We start from the raw sequence: 21291 nt of genomic DNA on the forward strand, positions 1-21291 counted from the left end.
ACCATGGCGCCTGGTGCTGGGCGGGAAACATAAAGAACCGTTTGGTCCTTGGAACAGCAGACAGACATGGGGAAGGGAAAGGATCTGAGCGACTTTGAGAAAGGTCAGGTTGTGATGGCCCGCCGTCTGGGTCAGAGCATCTCTAAAACTGCCTCGATGGTTGGTTGTTCCCGATCTGCCGTGTTTAACACCTTCCAGAAGTGGTCCAAAGAGGGAAAACTGGTGAACCAGCGACTGGGTCATGGTCGGAAAAGGCTCATTGATGAAAGTGGAGAGCGAAGACTAGCCCAGTTGGTCCAGTCCAATAGGAGAGCAACTGTGGCAGAGATTGCAGAGGAGGTCAACGCTGGTTCTGATCGAAAGGTCTCTGAACATACGGTCCATCGCAGCTTGCTGCGTTTGGGACTGAGGAGACGGAGAGGAACAAAGAACAGGAAGGACAGAGGAGGACATTTGAATGATACTTTCCAACAATCAGCCCCTGATGTTCCAACAGAGGACCTCCATTCAGAAACTTCTTCGGTTCTGGTGGAAGAGGGATCGGATCAGGAGATCGTTCCTGCAAACAGAAACGAGCGTTCAGAGGGAATTTCAGAGCCAGAGGAGGAAATGGACGACCCCCCTGCTCAGTTTGGGTTCTAGCTGTGGATCTGCTGTAAGAACTGAGGAGGCTGATCAGTGTGAAAAACATCCAGAACCCAACTCACAGCTGGTTTAAAACCAGAACCTTCTGGTTAATCGGTCTGGCTTTAGCCTTCAGCCACAATAACAAGAAGCTTGTTTGTCCAGAGCTACGACTGCCTGTCAAGGCCAAAGTTTCTGCCATTTCTAAATCAGTCCAACAGAATTTTCCAGGATGTGAAGGATTTTGTTTCCCTGGTTTAGAATCAGTACTAAGATCCAGTCCGACTAGAACTGAAATATTTCTGCTATCGCTGTGGAAGTGAACTCCTTTACAGGGTTTCCAACTCTCCCTCTGCCCATAAGTTACTGAAAGCCCAACATTTGGGGGGTTCTGTCTGAGGTCCTGGTTCCTCTGCAGATGGTCAGAATGTTCTGGATGATGTCAAACATCCTCATTTGTTTCATATGTTTCTAAGAAGCTGTTATATTTATATTTCGAAGAGAAATAAAGCTAAAAAATCAAACTGTCTGCTAGAGGCTTTACAGTAATGTATCTGATGTTAATCGGTCTAATCATTAATAATGTTATAAACCAACACTAACAAGCAACTGTTTGTTGACTGAAGGTCCAATTGGAGCAGGACTAAATCGGACTAAAACCTGTTTTTTATGTTCTGATGAAGTTTTATGACATCATCCTAACTTTGAGCATACTTTTGAAGAGAGAGAGATTAAAGGTTTCAGTAGCTGCCTGAACATCCACCAAACAGGCCAGAACCTAACAGACTTGGGCCATAAGAGGCTTTTTAATTCCTCAGAACCATATGGGTTCCAGCTTGTCCATCTGAGGGACAGTTATCTCAGCTCTCACAGCAGATACTGTTAGAATATCATCCAAAAGCACGTTTATTTCAGTATTTCCATTTAAACACTGTAAGTCATAAATAGATTCATTTCATTTGCTTTATTTCAAGTGTTTGTTTCTGTTCATTTTGATGATTAGAATTAGAATATTACATAAGACCCATAAAACATGTAAACCATTCAGGATTCTGTGTCTGTCTACTCTTTCTTCAGACTCTGGGACCTTAATTTCCAAATTAGTTGCACAATCCGAAAAGAGGACTTTGGACCACAGATCGCAAGTTCAATCCTTTTTCAGGAGTGGTTTAAAACAAGGAATGTGACGGTTGTAGTTTGTGTTGCTTGAGCACCTTTTTGTCAGCAACATTTCTTCCTCCCACTTAACTTTCCAGCACTTGTGAGCAGTCAGAGCTTCTTTTGAAATAAACTCTTGTGGCTTTTGTTCATAGTGGAGGTTATCAGTGAATGCAGGACAACTGTAAATTCAGCAGTTGTCTCTATGGTTTCGTAGGTCACATTTGTATATAAAAAAACCTGTTTTTCTGTTTGTTCGGTGTTTCCTTTATAAGGTTTAAATCTGGGTTTATTCATTAAAAGCGTTGTTTATGTATATCTCTGAATGATTTTTAATTTATTTTCTAATTATTTTGTTGCTAAACTGAAGTCATTTTTACTATGTCACGGCGCGTCCACGTGACGTCATCACCCCGCGGCAGCCGCGGGGCTAGCAAAGTGAGTTTACCCAGCGCGGCTAACGTCGGAACTCTCCGGCACTACCTGGCGGTTTCTCACCTGAATCCCGGAGATATCAGGTAGGAACCTCTCGCCTCTTTGCAATCGGCTCTGATACGGAACCAGAAATGTCTTATTTTGACGGCAGAACCAGAACTTGTACCGCAGTGTCAACGAATCATTAGCTCTGTCTGCGTTAGCATCGTTAGCTGGTGTACAAGCCAAACTCCGCCGAAAAAATTTCAAAGCAGTAAAAACGTGCGGGATTGGCCAGTACGCAAGAATCAAAGCCGATGTAAGGACCCACTAGACTGTCTGAACACGTCCTTCAGTTCGGCTCGCGTGTAACGGTCATGTAAGCTCTCAGATTTTAAGTGATGCTGGTTTCTTCCTTAGATTCTTGAACTCTAAGGTTAGCAAACATTAAACTGTTACTGCCTCGGAGAAGAGCTTCTTCCTAACAAGGACGCTTCGACAAGATGGTTCTGTCACAGTTTGAAATCAGCAGCTGGTTCGGGTCCGAATCATCAGCTGGGCGCAGATCCAACTCCAGGATCCAAACGTGCTAGAACATTCTTCCGGTTAATCCCAGTTAGATCTGCGTGGCGCTCACTTCACCATCAGGAAGGTCCAAACTCAGGACAGAAATCACGGAAACACCTCGCTCTGAACGTCGTACGTACAAGTCCGAGAAAAACGCCCAATAAATCCACAGAAAGTCATAAACAAGAGGAAGATTCAGCAAGTCGGCTTTTAAACTGCAGCTGGCTTTATGATGAAGCTTCACGCATCATTATTCTATCCGGGATCTTTAGACATCATTTGCTTTGACATATTCTCTAAAATGCCACTGACATATTAACCGATGGAGGTTGTAGATTTGAACAGAATAATGAAGGAATTTGATCGTCTGCCTCTATTTAACTGGTGGGTTTAAATGGAAGAAAAATAGTGGGAATTCTTAGTTTTGATTCCTTTAATGAACACATGGTTTTCAGTGCTTGACCTGCTGATCAAGGAACTGAGTCCTGACTGATCGTGCTTAGTTTGCTCACATAGAACAACAGTTCATACGTATCTGTAAGCTGGGTACAATATTTCAGCCCAGTTCTGACCCATTTCAATGTTTTAGATTTTAAACCAGAGCAGAGCTCAGCAGTTCCAGACTAAAATCGGGTCAAATAACCCTTTATTCAGGTGTTAGATGTACTGCTGACATCTGTGAGTGAAAGCAGATGTGCTTTGAGGCTGGAATCTATTGGATGGTTTCTGTCTGATTTATGGAAAGCTGGATCGGTGCTTACCTGAGTCCCTCTGTCCCAGTTGTGTCTCCCCCCGCAAACACTCACAGAGGGCTGAATCTCCATCACCATGACAGACACAAAGCGCCTCGCCTTTTCCATCATCCAGTTCCTCCATGATCAACTCCAGTCAGGATATCTGTCCTCAGACGCTCAGGAGAGCCTGGAAGGTGAGTCCTCAGATGTCTGCTGGAGCTATGGGGAAACTGGGTTTAAACTTTTGCACAGCAGTGATGTTTGGTTCTACTCGGATTGTTTGATGGTAGAAGGAGAGAACTGTTTCTACTGTGTTTGAGTCACATAAACAGACAGAATGTGCAGACTGTTGATTTGCAGCTCGGAGGCTGAAGACCATCTCAAGGGAATGAAATGTTTCCTCTTCAGGTTCTTTAAAGCTTCTGTGTAATTCCTGCTCTCTGATGACATCTTGTTGTTCTGTAGTTGCTGTTCAGTGTTTGGAGACGGCGTTTGAAGTTTCCACTGATGATCAGAGTCTCGCCGTCCCCATGACGTTACCAGAGATCTTTGCCTCTGCCACAGCCAAGGTAACTACTTCCTGCAGCTCCATGACGGTGGTGAAGAGACGCGATCAGAGTAGGTCCTGATGTTGTAGATGCAGAAGAAACACAGCGGATTATCCAGGAAATGGAGGATGTCCAGGTTCTGATAATCAGGCTGCTTTTTTTTATCTTTCATCCATACATCTTCTCACAAGATTGACAAAAAGTCCTAAACAGAGGAGGTGTCCTCTCCAACACGCACACGCAGATATTCAATTATATTTGTTGCTGTAATAAAAAGATCATAAAACAAACAAGTTTCTTCTGAAATTTTACATCACTAGATAAACCCATTTAAAGCACCAACTGGGTTGATTTTGAGCTGGTTCTGATGTTTTCTGATTCTGTGTGTTCCAGTTTCCAGCTCAGTCACAGGCCAATAACAACACCGCCCCGAGTTCGCCAACAGAAGAGCAGAGAGCTGAGGCGGAGAATCTAAAAACCGACGGTGAGTTCAGGGATCAGAACTCCCTGCAGCTTCAGGTTCCAGTTGGTTCTGAACCCGTCAGCTCAACAGAAACCGTTTAAATCGGGTTCTGCAGCTCAGTTCGACTTCTCATACTCTAAAACTCAGAAACTTGTGAGAAGCTGATCAGAGTTCGTTCATGTGACTGAATAATCCTGTCAGCCATAAGAAGGGTGGCAGGAGAAGCAGAGAGGAGGTGCTGCTGTCTGGACTGGTTCTGTTCCAAAGTTTGTTGGAAGAAGTTAACATTTTAGGCTTTATGAGGAAGTGTTTGTCTCAGCCATGGCAATAACGTGGAGAAGGACTTTAAAGACCAGAACCACAAACTCCTGGCCGCGATCAAGTTAGTTTCAGGTTGGATGTTGGATCTTTGTGCTCCGTGGATTCAGCGGGTCTTCCTCCCGTTTGATCCGATGGAGGCAGCCTGATTCCGGGCATGCTGGTTCTCTTAAGGTCCGTCAACACATTTGTGATCCAAACAGTCTTGAGAAACAAACTTTAGTAGCTTTCAGGTCCTGTGACCCAGTGATACAAAACTCAAATCATTCTACTACTACAACTGTCTACTTTTAAGGCTTAAAACTTTCCTTTTTGATAAAGCTTATAGTTAGAGTGGCTTAGTTTATTCTGAGCTATCTCTGTAGTTATGCTGCTATAGGCTTAGGCTGCTGGAGGACATAATGACCACTTTCACCCTCTTCACTACATTCTCATACTACTCTCCAATCTTACATCGTTTGTTGTTATTTCAGCTTTTAACTTTGTTCTCTCTTTTCTCTTCCTAGAAGCTACACCTGGCCTGACTCTGTGTCTACCTGTGACACCTTTCTGGAGAGGGGAATCATCCAAGCTTCTGCTGGCAACAACTTAATGCTCACCTTCTACAGATGATCCACATAGCCCTGTCTTTCAGTGTTTAACCCTTTCTCTCTCCTAGACATGGCTACTGACTGAGCTTTTACTGTAACTAACTCTATGTTCTCTCTTTCAGACTCTAACCTTGAAAACTGGATCAGAGTTTATCTGTTCTTTCTTTCTAGATGAAACGACTAAAGGAGCTACAGGTGTTGGACAATGAAACTGAAACACCTGTCATTTTATTGTGGGAGGTTTCATGGTTAAATTGGACCAGCCTGGTAGCCAGTCTTCATTGATTGCACATTGCACCAGTAAGAGCAGAGTGTGAAGGTTCAATTAGCAGGGTAAGAGCACAGTTTTGCTCAAAATATTGAAATGCACACAACATTATGGGTGACATACCAGAGTTCAAAAGAGGACAAATTGTTGGTGCACGTCTTGCTGGCGCATCTGTGACCAAGACAGCAAGTCTTTGTGATGTATCAAGAGCCACGGTATCCAGGGTAATGTCAGCATACCACCAAGAAGGACGAACCACATCCAACAGGATTAACTGTGGACGCAAGAGGAAGCTGTCTGAAAGGGATGTTCTGGTGCTAACCCGGATTGTATCCAAAAAACATAAAACCATAGCTGCCCAAATCACAGCAGAATTAAATGTGCACCTCAACTCTCCTGTTTCCACCAGAACTGTCCGTCAGGAGCTCCACAGGGTCAATATACACGGCCGGGCTGCTATAAGCCAAACCTTTGGTCACTCATGCCAATGCCAAACGTCGGTTTCAATGGTGCAAGGAGCGCAAATCTTGGGCTGTGGACAATGTGAAACATGTATTGTTCTCTGATGAGTCCACCTTTACTGTTTTCCCCACATCCTGGAGAGTTACGGTGTGGAGAAGCCCCAAAGAAGCATACCACCCAGACTGTTGCATGCCCAGAGTGAAGCATGGGGGTGGATCAGTGATGGTTTGGGCTGCCATATCATGGCATTCCCTTGGCCCAATACTTGTACTAGATGGGCACGTCACTGCCAAGGACTACCGAACCATTCTTGAGGACCATGTGCATCCAATGGTTCAAACATTGTATCCTGAAGGCGGTGCCGTGTATCAGGATGACAATGCACCAATACACACAGCAAGACTGGTGAAAGATTGGTTTGATGAACATGAAAGTGAAGTTGAACATCTCCCATGGCCTGCACAGTCACCAGATCTAAATATTATTGAGCCACTTTGGGGTGTTTTGGAGGAGCGAGTCAGGAAACGTTTTCCTCCACCAGTATCACATAGTGACCTGGCCACTATCCTGCAAGAAGAATGGCTTAAAATCCATCTGACCACTGTGCAGGACTTGTATATGTCATTCCCAAGACGAATTGATGCTGTATTGGCCGCAAAAGGAGGCCCTACACCATACTAATAAATTATTGTGGTCTAAAACCAGGTGTTTCAGTTTCATTGTCCAACGCCTGTACATCCATTAACATTTACTTTTCCTTCCCATAGAAAGTACTCCTGGATCAGTGCTTCTTTGTTCTCTTTGTGTCTCTGCTCTGTTCTCTCAAACCCCCAGTCGGTCGTGGCAGATGGCCGCTCACACTGAGCCTGGTTCTGGTTCTGCTGGAGGTTTCTTCCTGTTAAAAGGGAGTTTTTCCTCTCCACTGTCGCTACATGCATGCTCAGTATGAGGGATTGCTGCAAAGTCAACGCCAGTGACTGTCCACTGTCTCTACATGCTCATCCAGGAGGAGTGAATGCTGCAAGTCACTGACTGGATGCAATCTGCTGGGTTTCCTTAGATAGAAAAACTTTTTATCCTATTTGAATAAATAACTGAATCTGACTGCACTGTTCAATGGTTACGATTAATTGGAATGTATGAACCTGACTGTTGTGAAGAACCTTGAGACGACATGTGTTGTTAATCGGTGCTATATAAATAAAACTGAATTGAATTGAAGTACTAGATTAGACAGACGAGACACTCCTTTAATCTCATTTTATTGAATTTTCTATTCATCTTTGTTTTTCAAGAGTAGTTCCTAAAAACACATACCGGGCATAAGAGACCGGTAATGGAAACACTCACAAAGTGGGCCAAGTGGAGTGTAGCCGGCCCAGGAAGAGCCCTTGGAAAAGGGGCATTAGTTCATGTTTTACTGCTAAACAACCCTGACCCATCTCATCATGGAGAATAAACAGAACAGCTTGTTGGGAGACCTGTTTCCAGATGTAGACTTTATGGGACCAACAGGCTTGTGACTGAGCGTTGGACGTAAATGGTTCTCTTGGAGACGATAAAACCCGAACAGCCCCATGGATCTCCGCTTGTCTAAGATAAAGCTGATTTATCGTTGATCTTTGTTTCAGTCTATTAAAATGAAACAAGAAAAGATTAGAACCTGATAGAGGACCTGGAATGATTGTTCTCGCTTCCCGCTGACCTGTCGGCTTCTTTCTGCTCTCCAGAGATCCAGATTCAAGCTGGCTCAGCTTTTAGGAGCAGCTGCTTTGAATCTAGGGAACATTTTTTTCTTTTAATCTGCAGACACACTGAGGGTGTTTTGTTTCCTCTGCAGGTAACGACCAGATGAAGGTGGAGAACTATGCAGCAGCTGTTGAGTTTTACTCCAAGGCCATCGCCCTGAATCCTCAGAATGCCGTTTACTACTGCAACAGGTCGCTCTGCACACACCTAGAAACAAAACATGTAGATGCTGTTTTGTTTGAGGACTAATAGACCTTCTGGAGATAGTACTGTTTCTTTATACATTACAGATGAAGTCACATTAGTCATGATCTTCACTCTAAGTGGTAAAACTTCCTTGTCTGTTCTGTTCCGATCCAGTTCTCATTCATTTATGGGCTTCGTAGTAAAACTCCAGACTTTCTGAAAGCTGCTTTTCCACTCAGTTTCTGTCCAGCATCTGTTCTGTTTAGGTTCATTAAACTATTGAACTCTGATGTTTGAATCATCTAGCCAGAAAAGGCTTCTACACCCATGGGATGAACCAGTGTTGTGTGGAACCAGGTTTAAACTGGATCTTTAGGCTCTTGGTTCCCAGCAGACGTCACAATTTGTCCCCATTTCTGCGTCAGAATCTGTGATGAGAACAGTCTGACCAACAGGGAGCAGAATGAAGGTTGTAATCTGTTTCTGATACTGTGCTTTCAGGGCTGCAGCATACAGCAAGCTGGGAAACTATGCTGGTGCTGTGCAGGACTGTGAACAGGCCATCAGAATCGACCCGAACTACAGCAAAGCTTACGGACGGATGGGGTGAGACTCTGTGGTTGGACTTGATGATGCAGTAGTGAAGGACTCGGAGATAAAGCTTTGGACTTTTGTAGAGAATCCAAGTGTTTTGACTTTAGCACCAGATTCAGCATCATTCAGCTCCCTTATAGACACTGATTCAGAGTTCAACATCAGAACTTTACCTTAAACCTTAAACTGTATTTGTTTTTATGTCAGGGTTGAATAAAACACTTTGGTTCGGGTCAGAAACTTCAAATCAGCTGAAGATGATCTGAGAGAGAGCATCTCTGTCTGTCTGTCTGTCTGATTTTTTTTCTGCATTCAAACACTAACAGATGTTTCTCAGATATTGATTAGCGTTTTATTATTGGGAATTGTTTCAGTTTAGCTCTGGCCAGCCTCAACAAACACACCGAAGCTGTCAGCTACTACAGGAAGGCTCTGGAACTCGACCCTGATAACGACACCTACAAAACCAACATGAAGATCGCAGAGGAGAAGATGGAGACGTCCAGCCCGGTAAGAGTGGTTGACATGGGTGGATTCCTTAGCTGAACAGCTGATCTACGACAGCTCTGCATAAGTTTCATGTGATTGTATTTTTTTTTCTTAGTCTGCAGGTTTGGGTGGGATTGATCTCGCTGGTTTGATCAGTAACCCTGGCTTCATGAACATGGTGAGTTCTGACTGACTCATCAAACATTATCAGAATCATTGAAACATGAATTGTTTATAATAATCATCTCAGCAAAAAATAAATAAATGGTAATTTCTTTATTCATTTTATGGGAAACCAGAGGGAACCAATGAATTGGTGAAAACCAGGAAGATTAATTTCTTGTGCGTCTCTTAGCCAATGTGGGCGGCGACCTAAAGTAGTGCTTAAGAAATAAAGTCATATCCATTAAAAAGAACACGGGTCCGAGTATAAATACCTGTGGAACACCAAAGATAATTCAACCAATGAAAACCAGAACTCCACAGAACTCTTCACCCTTTTCTCTGTTCAGTATCAGCTGTTACATCTGTTTATTCTCTCTACAGGCGTCTACTCTGATGAACAATCCTCAGGTTCAGCAGCTGTAAGTTTCTAACCTTCATCCCCAAGTTCTTCGTCTCGTCTGTTTTTCCAAGCTAATTCCCTATTTCCATTGTGTTTCCCAGGATGTCTGGGATGATGTCAGGTGCATACGGTGGAATGGGAGCAGGGGGAGGAGTAGGTGCTGGAGGTGGAGGAGTTGTAGGTGGAGGAGGAGGAGCAGGAGTTGCAGCAGCAGGAGGAGAAGAAGGAGGAGGAGGAGGAGGTGGAGGAATAGGAGGTGCAGCCTCAGGAGCTCAGGGACCTGCAGATCTGTCCGGCCTGATCCAGGCGTGAGTATCTGTTCCCACAGTTTGGGTTTACAGGTCCTTCTCAAAATATTAGCATATTGTGATAAAGTTCATTATTTTCCATAATGTCATGATGAAAATGTAACATTCATATATTTTAGATTCATTTCACACTAACTGAAATATTTCAGGTCTTTTATTGTCTTAATACAGATGATTTTGGCATACAGCTCATGAAAACCCAAAATTCCTATCTCACAAAATTAGCATATCATTAAAATGGTCTCTAAACGAGCTATGAACCTAATCATCTGAATCAACGAGTTAACTCTAAACACCTGCAAAAGATTCCTGAGGCCTTTAAAACTCCCAGCCTGGTTCATCACTCAAAACCCCAATCATGGGTAAGACTGCCGACCTGACTGCTGTCCAGAAGGCCACTATTGACACCCTCAAGCAAGAGGGTAAGACACAGAAAGACATTTCTGAACGAATAGGCTGTTCCCAGAGTGCTGTATCAAGGCACCTCAGTGGGAAGTCTGTGGGAAGGAAAAAGTGTGGCAGAAAACGCTGCACAACGAGAAGAGGTGACCGGACCCTGAGGAAGATTCTGGAGACTGGACTGTTGCTCAGTGGTCCAAAGTACTTTTTTTCGGATGAAAGCAAATTCTGCGTGTCATTCAGAAATCAAGGTGCCAGAGTCTGGAGGAAGACTGGGGAGAAGGAAATGCCAAAATGCCAGAAGTCCAGTGTCAAGTACCCACAGTCAGTGATGGTCTGGGGTGCCGTGTCAGCTGCTGGTGTTGGTCCACTGTGTTTTATCAAGGGCAGGGTCAATGCAGCTAGCTATCAGGAGATTTTGGAGCACTTCATGCTTCCATCTGCTGAAAAGCTTTATGGAGATAAAGATTTCATTTTTCAGCTCGACCTGGCACCTGCTCACAGTACCAAAACCACTGGTAAATGGTTTACTGACCATGGTATCACTGTGCTCAATTGGCCTGCCAACTCTCCTGACCTGAACCCCATAGAGAATCTGTGGGATATTGTGAAGAGAACGTTGAGAGACTCAAGACCCAACACTCTGGATGAGCTAAAGGCCGCTATCGAAGCATCCTGGGCCTCCATAAGACCTCAGCAGTGCCACAGGCTGATTGCCTCCATGCCACGCCGCATTGAAGCAGTCATTTCTGCAAAGGATTCCCGACCAAGTATTGAGTGCATAACTGTACATGATTATTTGAAGGTTGACGTTTTTTGTATTAAAAACACTTTTCTTTTATTGGTCGGATGAAATATGCTAATTTTGTGAGATAGGAATTTTGTGTTTTCATGAGCTGTATGCCAAAATCATCCGTATTAAGACAATAAAAGACCTGAAATATTTCAGTTAGTGTGCAATGAATCTAAAATATATGAATGTTAAATTTTCATCATGACATTATGGAAAATAATGAACTTTATCACAATATACTAATATTTTGAGAAGGACCTGTATAGCTGAATGTTGAAGATGATGTTAACTGTTGTTTGGCCTGTAGAGGGCAGCAGTTCGCTCAGCAGATGCAGCAGCAGAACCCTGAACTCATCGAACAGTTAAGGAGTCAAATCCGCAACCGAACACCCAGTGCAGGAAACGAGGAGCAGCAGTGACAGTTTGGAATTGTACGTATAAATATTCTGCATATTATTACCGATCGCAAAACTCTAATTATTCAGCTACCAGAGATTTCTAATAACCTCTCTGAATTAGTGACAACATGTGGAGAAAAGTCTCCAGGTTTGTATAAAAGATTTTATCTCATGTGAGGCAGGATCAGTTTTTTCTCTGTAAATTTTTCCAACACGATCATAGTACTGTTCTTAGCGAGTCCCTGACAAGCAGAACATTCAGCCCCACATCATGATGGTGTCACCACCATGCTACACCATCTGTACAGTATACTCTGGTTTTAAAGCCTCACCTCGACTCTTCCAAACATTCTTCTCATCGGTGTTTCCAAATCTGGTTTCACTGTGAACAGAGACATGGCTGATCCAGCAGCTTCAGTAGTTATTAAAAGCTCAGAATGACTGAAATTCATGTCCATGAAGAAAATGATCCTGACCTGGGATCTGACCTTTACAGCATCTGATTATTTTTTCTGTCTGTTTCAGGTTGGAAAGGTTTGGTGGAGGCAGCATCTGACTTTGTTCCCTTTCTGATGTGGATTGTATAACTCAACGGACTATAAGGAAATGTTTTTTCCACAACTGTATATTGGCAGCATGAGAGAGTGTAAGCGTTGTTTAGGAACACCGAAAACTCCCCTCTCTTCCTGCAGCTCTGTGGGTTTAACGAGGAGGGTTTCAGCACCAGAAACTCAGATGTTCAACAGCTTGAAATATGTTTCATCTTCTCTGAAAACGGCCGAGTTTAACCGAAAAAGCATTTCTGTCGATTTCTGGGGATCTGTGTGTGTGTGTGTGTGTGTGTGTGTGTGTGTGTGTGTGTGTGTGTGTGAGAGAGAGAGAGAAAAACTGGTTTAGTATAAATGAACTGAGAACTTGTCGGCCACATGGCGCTGCAGGAAGGAGGCTGTTTGAACACACTTTAATTAAAAAGAGCATCTCACCATTTTACGTCCTCCTGTCTGAGGTCTGATTGTTGTTTTTAGACGTCTGGCTGCTCTTGTGAAAGTTTTAGTATCTCCAGCCTTGTTTCATCATGGTTACTGGAAACCATGATTGTTTGATTAAAAATCTGAATACATCAAGAGGCAGAGTCTGATGGAACGAAACACCAGTTTCTGAAGATGGTTGAAACATTTCACTTTTTACTGAAAACATGCTTCCATTTTCTGTTTCTTATTGAAGATGAGGTAACAGCTTAAGCAGAGATCACCAGTCCTCCTGTTCTCAGGTACCTTCTTCTTACCCATTTTTCGTATGAAGGGTTCCTCAACCAGTTATTTGATGAGTGTCTGCCAAGCCTGAAAAGACTTCAGGAGGTATCCTCACCAGAGACCCTGACCTCCTGAACTTTGGATCAGCAGAAGCTGTGCCTCTAACCTGAAGCTCCCCACTCTGCAGAGAAAGCTCAATTTTAGCCGTTTTGGGTATTTTCAAGGGCAGGAAATAATATTTTTTACATGCTCGTCTTTTAGTTTTGTGCAGCAGGAAGATTCACGACAATAAATATATATTTTTTTCTTTTTAGTTATGGAAAGCGCCTCATAAGGTGGTGGCTGCTTCTTGGAGAAGCTTGATTATATATTTGTCCTTCTGTTTTAATGTGCAGCCAGAACGTGTTTTCTAAACTTTTTTTTTTCTTTTTGGACAATTGTAATGTGCAAACATAACAAAAAAGAACCGGGAACCACCGAATCGCATTTCAAAAGCAGAAACTTCAACCCTGAATCCCACATAGCTGATAAATGGAGGACCTTGTGGATGCAGAGCAGGAGCAAAGTGTAGAGAGAGAAAGGAGGAGGTTTAAACCTTCTGTTGATCATAATGGGGAACATAAGGCAGGTCTTTGGCAAGTAAATTGGAGAAACTTGAAGAGCTTAAAAGGACCCAGCTAGAGTATTGCTAATGCAGTTTTTTGTGTTGCACTGAGATGTAAATGCAGGTTCATATTCCTAACCTAAACTCCTCTCTGTCAATATGAGCAGGCCATGATATAAAGAGGAGTGGCAGTAGCAAAGGAGGTGAATAAGCTGGGATTTTTATGAGCAGATGGTGTGATCCAGGGAATGATACTGGGAAATGTCATTGATGCAGCCTGGATAAACTCTTAGAAGTAGATCACCATTGTAATCTTAGAGATGTATGCAGTCCACTGTTGGCTGTTTGGATATGAAGGTAAATTTGTCTCAATATTATTCAATCAAAAAAAAAACTAATCTCAATCAAAAAATATTAAGTTGTGATCAAAACTTTCAGAGTTATAACAATTTTTTTTTTTTATGGAATATTTTATTTTGGGGAGAAAAACTTTTTTTTGAAAAAACTTTTTGATTAAAATGACTCATTTTTTCTCATGAAGAGAAAAACGTTATTTGCAAAACAAACTTTTATTTGCGCATGTCGAAAATCTTTGGTTACGACTCTCGCTCTTTTGGTTTTGACGCTCTCTGTTTTTAACCAGCATATGCCTTTGCCTAACTTTGAGGAATTTAAGCTGAGAGCCTCAGATGCAGAAAAGAAGCTTTAGGATGTCCCTCCATGACCATTTTCTCTTGAGGATAGTATTGCCACCAGTGCAGAGCTTTCTCAACATCAGACTGGTGGGTTTAACATCCTGTGTCCGCAGTGAAGAAGGAAAAATAGGGATTTAATGCTAAAGCCCAATATTCACAAGTAATAAGGGAAGCTTTGCTGTAGAGGTGAAGAAACAAGCCAGAAGAAAACTAGAATCAACTCCAAGAACCCAAGAATTGGTTCCAATCAGCCAGGATCTGGTCCAAACGATGCAATCACACAGTGAGAGCTTAGGAACGTTTGTTAGTAAATGTCTTTGAAACTTTTGCGTCGAGAGTTATTACAAAAGTGAATTTAAATATCAGTTAATAGGTGTAAAAGTGAAAAATACGCTGTGGACGGGGAGTTCTGTGTCATCAGGAATCCACCAATCAGGGCTCACGTTGAATCTGACGGTGAAGCGGAAATGTTTTGATGCACCTGCGGATGCAGCGGACGGATGTCCGAACAGGTAAAAACTGTATTTCTGCAATTTGTGGTGGATCCTTTTCCTGCTGTTCTAATTGTGGCTGATAATTTCCAAGAACACGGAGCATAGCAGCTGTTCTAACCCAGCGGACCGGTTCTGGCTCAGGTAGCAGCTGTAGCTCACTTGTCAGCTTTAGCTAGACGGCTAACCGGAAGTAGCCTAATGAGGCGTTTTTAATTCATCTTGGGTCTTTGTTTACAATCTTTAAGAAATAAAATGTTCTGAAACAACACATTCCCGTTAGGATGGTAAGGTAGAGCGTCTTATTCTGATATTCCACACAGGAAGCAGATTATCTACGGTAGTTTAGCTAATTACTAATACATGTATATGTCATTGGCTCAGTGTCCCAGTTTGAAGATTATCTGGTCCAGTTCTTGGGCCTGATTCTAACCGGTGTTTGGTTGAGTAAAGAAGTTCTACCCAGTTTCCGGTGAATTTGTTTCGTTGGATCAAAACTTCAGAAATCAATCAATGTTGTTAACAGGATTGAAATAACAGAAAACAAATAATATTCCAGGTATGTTTCCATCCTAAGCAGAAATTCTCAAAACTGCAACGTGCAACTTCCGATAAAAAGCCCGAGGTGTCCCCAAGCCAGCTGAGAGACATAATCCCTCCAGCGTGTCCTGGGCCGTCCCCTGGACCTCCTCCAGCTCCTCCAGGGGGAGCCCAAGGCGTTCCCAGGTCACCCGAGAGACATAGTCCCTCCAGCGTGTCCTGGGCCGTCCCCTGGGCCTCCTCCAGCACCTCCAGGGGGAGCCCAAGGCGTTCCCAGGTCACCCGAGAGACATAGTCCCTCCAGCGTGTCCTGGGCCGTCCCCTGGGCCTCCTCCAGCTCCTCCAGGGGGAGCCCAAGGCGTTCCCAGGTCACCCGAGAGACATAGTCCCTCCAGCGTGTCCTGGGCCGTCCCCTGGACCTCCTCCAGCTCCTCCAGGGGGAGCCCAAGGCGTTCCCAGGTCACCCGAGAGACATAATCCCTCCAGCGTGTCCTGGGCCTCCTCCCAGTGGGACGTGTCTGGAACACCTCCCGAGGAAGGCGTCCAGGAGGCATCCGGTATAGATGCCCGAGCCACCTCAACTGGCTCCTCTCGATGTGGAGGAGCAGCGGCTCTACTCCGAGCCCCTCCCAGATGGCCGAGCTCCTCCCCCTATCTCTAAGGGAGTGCCCGGCCACCCTACGGAGGAAGCTCATTTCAGCCGCTTGTATCCAGGATCTCGTTCTTTCGGTCATGACCCAAAGTTCATGGCCATAGATGAGGGAGGAACGTAGACCGACCAGTAAATTGAGAGCTTCACTTTTCAACTCAGCTCTCTCTTCATCACAACGGACCGGCACAGCTCCCCCATTACTGTGGCAGCATCTCTATAATTGTACTGTATATTATTATGTGGAAACTGCATTACCCCCTATTACTATTTATTTCGGTTCAAATCATGTTTGGATCAGTTGACTCTAATAAAACCCGGCTGATTCGGACCCATGATCAGTCCAGAAAACCTCAAACTGACTTTCTACGAGATGATTATAAGAAAATGAGTTTAAACCTTCAGCGGTTTGAAGGTGAAGAAACTGGATTCTAGCTGGGAAGTCTAGTTTCTACTGGTTCCCCTTAACAACTGTTCTGTTTGTGTCTCCACCAGTGAAACCAGCAGAGGCATTGGAGCTCCTCCCTTGGTGAACAGACTGGAAGTTATGTCACTCTGCTGGTTGTAGCGTCTTGACAGCGTCAGGATGCAGATCCTGGTTGCTAAGCTGCTTGGCCTGCTGGGACTGTTTGGCCTCATGCTGGCTGGCATTCTCGTCCCAGTGCGCCTCCTGGTGGTCGACTGTGAGAAAGCCAGCAGGTACAGACGTGGGCTGGCTCTGTGCAACTCGTTTGGAGGAGGCGTGTTCCTGGCAACATGCTTCAACGCCCTGCTGCCAGCCGTCAGAGACAAGGTACACACACTCTCACACACACACACACACACACACACACACACACACACACACACGATCACAGGTGACTGCGCAGCCAGGAGGACCTTCGCCCACAGAAAACACATTTTTATAAGCTGCAGTGTTTAATCAGCTTGTGAAGGAAATCACATGAAACGGTTTCTTCTTTAATAATGAAGGAAATTATGAATATAAGAAAAGAACAAAGAATGACTTTTTTTTAGCACTTTTTAGTTACTTTGTTACTTAAAGAATTCATTCAGTTTAATATATTTAATGAATTATACTATCATTTACAGTCTGTTAAAATATGACTATGAATGAGTTTTGTTTCCTTTATATTAGAAGCTTTTCATTATTAAGCCATTTGTATCTAATTATATCAGTTTTATTTTCCCTTAATAAGGAAAAATATTTACAGAAGTAAATAAATGATTGAAATGTGGATATATGCAAAGCTTTAAACAGTTTTAGCCAATCAGGGCTCAGATCCTACTGAACAGGATAAAAATCGGCTCCATCTAACGTTTGCTGATTATTAGCCAGGAAAGCCTCTGGGGTTAAATGATCGCAGGAGATCTTTGAAGGTGAGCATCTGAACATTTAATTGAAACGTACAGAAGGTGAGTCAGAGCTGTTGAGGTTCATGTTACTGACTCTGATTCTCAGACACTCTGCAGGGTTTTGTTTTTTTATCAAGAACTGTTTGATTGTTTCTGTGATCCAAACCCGTTCATGTTGACGTTTCTCCTTCCTGGAGCAGAACCTTGAGGTGATGAGCTGGGGTTTTCTGGTTTCTCAGTTCTCACAGCTTGGACTTGTCCTCTCAGTGTTCTTCCACGCTCTCACAAAGTTGAGAAAAGGATGAACTCAGGTTTATCATTTTCTAGGTGATGGTCATCAGTTTGTCGCCATGTCAGTGTTTGCTGTATTAATAATGACTGTTTTCAGTATAATTAATTGTTGACTTCAAGTGCGATTATCTCACACTTTGCATGCCGAAGTAACGTCCAGTCCTACATGTCCTCACCTGACTCAGGTGATGGTGCCCAGGATGTTAAAGGTCACAAAAAGAGCTGAGAGTAGAGATGAGGACGAGTGGGAGGAAAAAGTTAATTTATTACAACTTATAGTATTTATTAGTAATATTGCCATTTTTTTGCTTTTCTAAAATTGTGCAGCTCTACTACTTACAGGAAAAAAGAGAACAGGGCGAGGAACGAGGTTTGAGTCTCTAGAGTTTATTCCTTGTCCCATTTTCTAAAACCAGGATTTTTTTACACTGATTTCTATTCAGATGTTTTCTCCATCAGCTGTTGTCTAAAATGTAAAAAGTGCAGGAACCCGGTTCTCTGTCACTCTTCTCTCTGCAGGTGGATGCTGTCTTCCAGCAGCTGCAGATCAGCAGCGATTATCCACTGGCTGAGACCATGATGATGGTGGGTTTCTTCATCACGGTGTTTGTGGAGCAGGCAGTTCTGACCTTTCGGAAGGAGAAACCGTCCTTCATCGACCTGGAGACCTTTAACGCAGGTGGGTCCGAGGCTGGCAGCGACTCTGAGTATGATACGCCCTTCATCCCTTCGCCCAGGAGCTCCACAGGCAGAGACGGCCAGAGGAGCCGAGGACACCAGCACGGACACTTTGCTCCTTCTGAGCTGGTGGGGGCGGGGCCTTTGAGGTTGGCTGGTCTGGTTCTGGCCCTGTCGGCACACTCGGTGTTCGAGGGGCTGGCGCTTGGCTTGCAGGAGGACGGCTCCAAGCTGGGCAGCCTTTTTCTGGGTGTGGCCGTCCACGAGTCGCTGGCCGCTGTCGCCCTTGGCGTCAGCGTGGCCAAGGCGTCGCTCTGCATGAAGGACGCTGCCAAGCTGGCCGTCACCGTCAGCCTAATGATCCCACTGGGGACGATGGTGGGGATGGGCATCGAGTCGACACAGACGCTGGCAAGCAGCGTGGTTTCGGTATTGCTGCAGGGACTCGCCGCCGGAACCTTCCTGTTTGTCACATTCTTCGAGATCCTCTCTCAGGAGCTGGAGGACAAACAGGACCGGCTCCTCAAAGTGCTCTTCCTCATCCTGGGCTACGCGGCGCTGGCCATACTCGTCTTCATCAAGTGGTGACTGACAGGAAGTGAGCAGAACTGTTCATCTTTAGTAAATAAATTCAATGCCACATCAATTCCTTTAGGTGAAAGCAAGTACTACGATTTGAATGGGAGTCGATGAAACTTTAGCTGTGTTTGGTGAATTTAAGCTATGAAAGAAGCAAACAGAGTTGTTCTGTTTGCGTTCGGTGCTCAGATTTCATGACAGACAAGATAAACAGTTATATGAAGTAGCTCCTGTTCAGGATTAGTAAAATTATCTGCAAAAACTTTGAAGTAAAGAATCCAAAATCTGTCACTTTAGCTTGTCTCTGTTAAAGTGGATCAACAACAGCTTCATCCAGTTTACATGTGGTCTTCTATCACCTTATATTAATAAAATAATGATGCAATATAAAATACAGGAAATAATGATACTCCTGCAGATAAGTATTGTGCCAGAAGAGCTAATTTTCCAAGTTATAGATCAAGAACCCCATAAATATAACATTTAAAACAACAAAAAGCAAATAAAATGTAAATAGGAGCATCGACAACATAAATGATTTATTTAAAAAGCAAATGAATCTAGGTTTGGTCCCATTAGGTGTCACTAGTGATGTTTTCTACCTGTTTACATGATTGCTGTGATGTGATCACCTGAAACCATCAAACCTGCATCTGTTTGCTTTGTTTCTTTCATCAAACACCCCAGCATTCATAGTGTAGCTCCTAGTTTCCCCTGTAGGGGGCGTGGATGCAATGCAGGTTCTGAATACCTAGAAGAAGAAAGGACCAATTCTGGCATAATTAGGAATACAGAAATAAATAACTGACTCAGTAAAATAATTACCGGGTCACTTTTTGGCCCAGTAATGTTTTTATTGAATCATTTTATGTATTTGTGTTTGTATTAATTAGGATTGGACTTCCACAGAACCAGGGATGTTCTGGCAAACCTGGATGGATGTTTGTGAAGATGTTTCTGGAAATTCAGTTTGAAGGTTTTTCAGGAGCGAAGACGATTCTAAGCTTCAGTTTGAGCTGAAATCTGAACCATCGGCACCAAGCTTACAATCGCACTGAGTTACAAGAACCAAAGAACCTCCAATCCTGTTTTTATCTAATGAGTCAATTTTATTAATTTGATGTTTGTCCCTGAACCTGATCTGTCAGGCTTTAAATGATGCGTTCTTCTACTTGAAACTCTAGAAAATGTCCCTCAGGTTCTACAGGTTCTGTTTGATCAGAAGGCATCAGCAGGGATAACTGGGTTTATGGGAACAGAGGACAGGAAACAGAGAAACCTTCAGTATCTGCAGAAAGGGTTCAGTGAGTATGCTGCAATCAATAGATGGTGGCTGAACTTCCATCCAAGCTCTGATGGTGATCAAACACATGTGGCATTAAGACTAGACCCAAATGATGGATCGGTTTCCATCCTCATGAGAAGCTGACCTTTACCTGCAGCTGGATCCATACTGTCATCCTGGAATTCCTGCATCATCTAAACTGGACCTTTGCTGCATTTGGCAGCTCAGAAACCAGACCCGAACCACTGAGTTACCTCAGTCTGAACCTGCAGGAACCCACTGCTCTGACACTAAGAACAAGAACAGAACCACAGATAGCCTGTTAGACTCTAAACATACAAGTCCATGCTCATCTCCATCAGAACCAGCATCTCTCATCTTCTTTCAGGATTAATACAACTGCCTTAGACTACTGGGCCTTAGAGCTGTCTGATACTTCTTACATTCCAGCTGTCCCACCTGAGCAGTTGAACACAGAGCAGAGAGAAGAACCTGCAGAAGATGAGAGGCTTCTTGCTGCACCTGAAGCTTGGAGATCTGTTGTTCTGTTTCTGCTCTTCAAGTTCAACATACAGATGATAAAACTCCAAAGTGAAGAAGCAGCTGGGACAGACCAGACCTCCAGGATCCAGCAGAACCTGCTGAGATTTTTAAAGCTCCAGCTGATTCCTGCAGTTCTCTGCACATCCTCCCAGTTCTCCTAGACCTCCAGCATCCAGTATGACGTCACTCCCTGCTGTCCGTCCTGAAGATCCCTGCTGACAAAACTGCTGTTAACGTTAAATCCATGAAGCTGTTTTATAATCTAGTGATTTTGTTATGATGTGTCATGTTCCGTGACTTAACTGTTGTCAGTTGGAAATAAATGGGTCAGAACCAGATTCTGAGGAAGTGTGATCAATCAGAACAAATTGAAGCAGGTTGTAAATGACTGAAAGCTGCCGATGCAGCTCTGATGGAAGAATCTGAAACAGAAGATGTTCAAAAGGTTTTCTGTGGTTAAAGATCGGATCCAGAATTAGGTTCTGTTCAGAAAGCAGGTCAGTATGATAATGAAGAGCCTAACCTCCAGGTTACATGTTCAGGAGAACCTTCTGTAGAAGTAGAAGAGTGATTTTGCTGCTCAGAGCTGCTGTTAGTGGACTTTATGAAAGGAGAACAAACTAAAGATCATTTATTCACCTTAAAAACCCAATTAAGTCTGGAATTACTGAAGAGAAGCAGAAAGACCTGCAGGTGTTTC

At 43.7% G+C, this 21291-nt stretch overlaps 2 protein-coding genes across 3 annotated transcripts; both read left to right on the forward strand.

Moving 5' to 3' along the window:
• The first annotated feature begins 2155 nt into the window (after nt 1-2155).
• Nucleotides 2156-12617, forward strand: sgta (small glutamine rich tetratricopeptide repeat co-chaperone alpha). The gene is made up of 12 exons (XM_047374741.1): nt 2156-2300; nt 3544-3691; nt 3963-4066; nt 4439-4529; nt 7987-8086; nt 8583-8687; nt 9050-9185; nt 9280-9342; nt 9711-9748; nt 9831-10037; nt 11537-11660; nt 12153-12617. The coding sequence occupies exons 2-11, from the start codon at nt 3592-3594 to the stop codon at nt 11646-11648; spliced, it is 1056 nt and encodes a 351-aa protein (XP_047230697.1). The 5' UTR covers nt 2156-2300; nt 3544-3591; the 3' UTR covers nt 11649-11660; nt 12153-12617.
• Nucleotides 12618-14489: 1872 nt separating this feature from the next.
• On the forward strand, nt 14490-20929 carry LOC124873786 (zinc transporter ZIP3-like). Of its 2 annotated transcripts, none has more exons than XM_047374750.1 (3): nt 14490-14691; nt 16355-16652; nt 18026-20929. In XM_047374750.1, the coding sequence occupies exons 2-3, from the start codon at nt 16446-16448 to the stop codon at nt 18770-18772; spliced, it is 954 nt and encodes a 317-aa protein (XP_047230706.1). In that variant the 5' UTR covers nt 14490-14691; nt 16355-16445; the 3' UTR covers nt 18773-20929. The 2 variants fall into 2 exon arrangements, with proteins under 2 accessions (XP_047230706.1, XP_047230707.1); XM_047374751.1 differs by lacking the exon at nt 14490-14691 and adding an exon at nt 14712-14814.
• The last annotated feature ends 362 nt before the right edge of the window (nt 20930-21291 follow it).

Source organism: Girardinichthys multiradiatus, chromosome 9 (genome assembly GCF_021462225.1).
Source record: "Girardinichthys multiradiatus isolate DD_20200921_A chromosome 9, DD_fGirMul_XY1, whole genome shotgun sequence".
Lineage (NCBI taxonomy): Eukaryota > Metazoa > Chordata > Actinopteri > Cyprinodontiformes > Goodeidae > Girardinichthys > Girardinichthys multiradiatus.

Bases quoted from the DNA above. Each gene is read 5' to 3' on its own strand.
- sgta (XM_047374741.1), top strand. From the start codon at position 3,592: ATGACAGACACAAAGCGCCTCGCCTTTTCCATCATCCAGTTCCTCCAT. The intron at 8,087-8,582 runs GTCGCTCTGCAC...CTGTGCTTTCAG, and splicing joins GCCGTTTACTACTGCAACAG to GGCTGCAGCATACAGCAAGC. The intron at 9,749-9,830 runs GTAAGTTTCTAA...TGTGTTTCCCAG, and splicing joins AATCCTCAGGTTCAGCAGCT to GATGTCTGGGATGATGTCAG.
- LOC124873786 (XM_047374750.1), top strand. From the start codon at position 16,446: ATGCAGATCCTGGTTGCTAAGCTGCTTGGCCTGCTGGGACTGTTTGGC. The intron at 16,653-18,025 runs GTACACACACTC...TTCTCTCTGCAG, and splicing joins TGCCAGCCGTCAGAGACAAG to GTGGATGCTGTCTTCCAGCA.